The 5,273-nt window shown below is 42.0% G+C and overlaps 1 protein-coding gene across 1 annotated transcript; it reads right to left on the minus strand.

Annotated features, from left to right (window-relative positions):
- Positions 1–957: 957 nt before the first annotated feature.
- On the minus strand, positions 958–4,040 carry LOC148547230 (uncharacterized). The gene is made up of 3 exons (XM_088495343.1): positions 3,865–4,040; positions 1,793–1,945; positions 958–1,696 (listed from the first exon to the last, which is right to left on the minus strand). Exons 1-3 carry the CDS (start codon positions 4,038–4,040, stop codon positions 958–960), a joined length of 1,068 nt encoding a protein of 355 aa, XP_088351469.1.
- Between the last annotated feature and the right edge of the window lie 1,233 nt (positions 4,041–5,273).

The raw sequence follows: 5,273 nt of genomic DNA on the forward strand, positions 1-5,273 counted from the left end.
TTCCTTAAGTTGGGCCCCTTTTTGGGCTTTCCTGTCGATTTGACCGAGCTCTTTGAGAAGAGGTCGGATAGCCTGACCTAAAGAGGTCGGTCGCTTTGTTACTGAACATCCCGGATTGGATAGCTCAACCCAGGGTGTGAACAATAACCATGTAAGAACTTAGAACTTTAGTAGTATATATATTGTGCTGTGATTAATCTCTATCTACATCTTACACTTGATAACAATGTTTTTTTTTTTGAAAGTAAAGCTGAACACATGAAGTGGAGCATAGTCAACACGGAATAAAATAAAAGACAAAACATGAAACAAGCAGTAAATTATATCCCCATGTCATCTCCGACATTGCCATCAACAACTAAAGGGATTCGCACCTAGCCACTCCTTGTAACTCAGAGAGTACATGTTGATAATCTCCTCCACTCCTTTTCCCTTATTTTGAAATAGTCTTCTATTTTTTTCCAACCACAAATTCCAGATAATCGCGCAAAAGCTCACCATCCATACCTTACGTTATCTAAATTCTCAGTCCAACTTAGAAAATGCTCCCTCAACGTACCCAGACAAGACCATTTTCTACCAGCATATGATAGCCATGCACACCAAACCTGCCAAGAAAAACTACAGCCTAGAAACAAGTGGTGACCAGACTCAACACAGTTATTACATAATACACATAAAGTATCTTGTTGGAAACCAAACAAACACCTCTACTCTTGGTGGAACAAGTCCTTTCCAGATAGTACTAGTAAAACTATAGCTTGTGATATCCTCCGGGACCATTTCCTCCTGCATTACCTGCACAAATGAGTTAGTTGAAAAAACACCTTGTTTATCGTATTTCCACACAACTCTATCCTGTCTGTCATATGCAAGTCTAACCAGCCTTAACGCATCAAGTAGTTGGTTCACTAGATCCAACTCCCATTGGAACAGTTGTCGTCTCCATTGGAAGTTCTATATCCAGTCAAATCCATCCCAAAACCCACAATCCCCTATCACTGATCCTATTTGGTTTGAAACACAGTAGAGTCTAGGAAAACGATCTTTCAACAAACCTCCAAGGAGCCAGACATCCTCCCAGAAGCGAGTACCTCTTCCGTTTCCGACCTCCATAGACAACCCATTAATCATCTTCTGCCTCAGTTCTTGATTCGTGAACTGTAACTGACAAATATCCCTCCACAAACCCCCCCGGTGCACGAGTAATTCTTGGGTGGACAAAGGCACAGCTGGATTTAGATTATTACAGGAACAAACCACCTTCTTCCATAATGGACATTCCTCCTTAGAAAAGCGCCACTTAAACAAAAGAGCTGTGTTCCAGATCAGAGCATCTCCAATTCCTAAACCACCTAACCTTTTAGGAGCCTGCACCACTTCCCACTTGACCATAGCCATACCATTCCTCCCATCCTCCTTACTCCATAGGAACCTTCTCTGCAAGGAAATCAACTTCTCCGCAACAACCTTAGGCATCTTATATAAGCTCAAATAATATACCGGGAGGCTATTCAACACAGATTTGATAAATACCAACTTACCGGCTTTGTTGAGGACCTTAGCTTTCCAGAGGCTAAGCTTTTCCTCCACTTTGTCTATAATTGGCTTCCAAGTCTTAACCAACCTGGGGTTTGCTCCAAGCGAGATACCCAGGTATTTTACTGGAAAAGTTGCTTCCTTACATCCCAACACCCTGCACATACATCGTACCCACAGCTCGTTACAGTTAATAGGGATCAAGCTAGATTTATCAAAAATAATACTTAAACCCGACATCAATTCAAAATACCGAAGCAGTCTCCTGTAATTTTTAATGGTTTCTTCATCAGGTGGGCAGAACAAAATCGTATCATCTGCAAACTGAAGGTGCGATAACTCGATATGATCTCTCCCAACTAACAACGGAGATATACGGCCATTTCTAACAGCCTCTCCAATCATCCTGTGCAGGACATCAACAACAAGAACAAATAAAAAGGGAGACAGAGGATCACCTTGTCTCAGTCCCTTTCCATCTTGAACAGCTTAGAAGGCGATCCATTAACCAACACTGACATCGAACACGTGCTGATACATTCCATAACCCAACCCCTCCATCTTCGTCCAAACCTCATCTTTTGCAGAACAAGATCTACAAAGCTCCACTTGACCCTATTGATGAGCGGATAATTTATACGCTTTTTGGCATTGTTTTTAGTATGTTTTTAGTATACTTTAGTTAGTTTTTATTATGTTTTTATTAGTTTTTAAATTAAAATCACCTTTCTGGACTTTACTATGAGTTTGTGTGCTTTTCTGTGATTTCAGGTATTTTCTGGCTGAAATTGAGGGACCTGAGCAAAAATCTGATTCAGAGGCTGAAAAAGGACTGCAGATGTTGTTGGATTCTGACCTCCCTGCACTCAAAGTGGATTTTTTGGAGCTACAGAAGTCCAATTGGCGCGCTCTTAATTGCGTTGGAAAGTAGACATCCTGGGCTTTCCATCAATATATAATAGTCTATACTTTGCCCGAGATTTGATGGCCCAAACAGGCGTTCCAATTCAGCTCAAGAATTCTGGCGTTTAACTCCAGAACTGGCACAAAAGCTGGAGTTAAACGCCCAAACTGGCACAAAAGCTGGCGTTTAACTCCAAGAAAAGTCTCTACACATGAAAGCTTCAATGCTCAGCCCAAGCACACACTAAGTGGGCCCCGGAAGTGGATTTTTACACTAAACACCCTAGCTTACTCATTTTCTGTAACCCTAGGTCACCAGTTTACTATAAAAATAACTTTTAGTGATTCATCCTGTACCTCATGACATTCTACACATTTCATATTGTATCTTCTACGGCATGAGTCTCTAAACCCCATTGTTGGGGGTGAGGAGCTCTGCTGTTCTTCATGAATTAATGCAATTACTACTGTTTTCCATTCTATCACGCTTGCTTCTATTCTAAGATATTCATTCGCACTTCAACATGATGAATGTGATGATCCGTGACAACCACCTCTGTTCTACCTTAGATTGAATGCATATCTCTTAGCCTCATGATTCAGATCAGAGTCTTCGTGGTATAAGCTAGAACTATTGGCGGCCATTCCTGAGATCCGGAACGTCTAAACCTTGTCTGTGGTATTCTGAGTAGGATCTGGGAAGGGATGACTGTGACGAGCTTCAAACTCGCGAGTGTTGGGCGTAGTGACAGACGCAAAAGGATCAATGGATCCTATTCCGACATGATCGAGAACCGACAGATGATTAGCCGTGCGGTGACAACGCATTTGGAACGTTTTCACTGAGAGGACGGGAAGTAGCCATTGACAACGGTGATGCCCAACATAAAGCTTGCCATGGAAGGAGCCTTGCGTGCATGAAGAAGAAGATAGTAAGAAAGCAGAGATTCAGAAGACAAAGCATCTCCAAAGCCTCAACCTGTTCTTCATTACTGCATAACAAGTATTTATTTCATGTTCTTTTACTTTTTACAATTAAATCTGAGAATTATTGATATCCTGACTAAGAGTTACAAGATAACCATAGCTTGCTTCAAGCCGACAATCTCCGTAGGATCGACCCTTACTCACGTAAGGTATTACTTGGACGACCCAGTGCACTTGCTGGTTAGTTGCGCGGAGTTGCAAAAGTGTGATTGTAATTTCGTGCACCACCTATCATATGCTTTCTAAAAATCTAACTTTACGATTGCCACTTCTTTTTTCCTTAATTTGATCCACTGGACAGGTTCACACGCTATCAGGGCCCCATCATTGATCTTCCGACCTTTGACAAAAGCACTCTATGTCTCGCCCACTAGTCCTGGCATAACTCCTCGCATTCTCCTAACTAACAACTTCGAGATCACCTTATACACACACCCCACCATGCTAATCGGTCGCAAATCTTTGATTTCTTTGGCTCCAGTAAACTTGGGGGCTAGTGCCACCCAGGTAACATTAGCATCTGCCGGTAACTTGGAGGATTGGAAGAAGTCCAGTACCGTTGCCGTGAATTTAGCACCAATTTCATCCCAGCATCTCTTTATGAAGTTCATGTTGTAGCCATCACTTCTTAGAGCCTTGGAGGATTCACAATCCTACACTGCCTCTCTAATCTCCTGAGGTGTCGGTAGTAGCTCTAAAGCCAAAGCATCTTCCTCACAGATCACATTCACCAGACCATTTCTGAAACCTATCATGTGAGACTTCTCTTGATAATATAAGTCTTTGTAAAAACCTTTGATGAAAACCTTAATCCTAGCTTGATTCCTTATCAATCGTCCATTAATAACCAGCTCATCAATCCTGTTATTCCTCCTTCTCGCAAAAGCTAAGTTATGGAAATATCTGGTATTTTTATCCATGTCCTTCGTATGCTTCGACCTTGATAGTTGCTTCCAATGTAGTTCTTTCCTCACATACTATTTCTCGCAGCACACAACTAACGCTCTCCTTCTTGCCTCCACCGTTCCATCATAAATCCCGTCACCCACCATGTCATCTATCTTCTTGATCTCGTCCTCAAACTTCGTAATTTTCTTATCCATATCACTAAAATTGGCCCTATGCCACCTTCCCAGAGGACCCGTCAAAGCCTTTAATTTATCAGTGAATTGTAGGTCGCCTAACCCTCTCCATTCTTCTTTAACCAATCTCATAAAGCCTTCATGTGTGAACCACGAATCTAGACTTATGAACAGTCTCGGGCCATCCCTTTGCCTCTTAACCTCCACTATAATAGGGCAGTGATCTGACAAGCCCTGTGGCCCCCCTCTTAAGCGAGTCTTAGGGAACACCTCAAGCCATTCCAAGCTGACCAGAGCTCTATCAATACGGCTACAAGATCGTCCTCTGAACCATGTAAACTTACGGTCAATGATCGGCAAGTCCTCCAAACCCATGTTAGATATCCAATTCTTGAAATCTTCCGCCGATGAAGGTAACGTATCAGTGCCTTGTCTTTCCTCCACCTGTACAATCTTATTAAAGTCCCCTAAAAAGCAACAGGGACACTGACACAAACCAGCTATGTAACTCAATTCCTCCCACACAATAAGTTTTTCATTCCTAGAATGCACACCATAAACCAAGAAAAAAGCACAATTAACATTATTATTCAACAAAACCCCTTCAACACACAACCACCTCTCATCTTTATAGCAATTATGCATTTTGAAAAAAGCATCATCCCACACTAACAGAAGCCCACCAGACGTACCATCAGACCCCACATACTCCCACACTGCACAGTCGTTCCCCCAAATTTTCAAAACATCAAATCTTGTTAT

Source organism: Arachis ipaensis, chromosome B8 (assembly GCF_059453495.1).
Source record: "Arachis ipaensis isolate K30076 ecotype BB chromosome B8, ASM5945349v1, whole genome shotgun sequence".
Taxonomy (NCBI): Eukaryota; Viridiplantae; Streptophyta; class Magnoliopsida; order Fabales; family Fabaceae; genus Arachis; species Arachis ipaensis.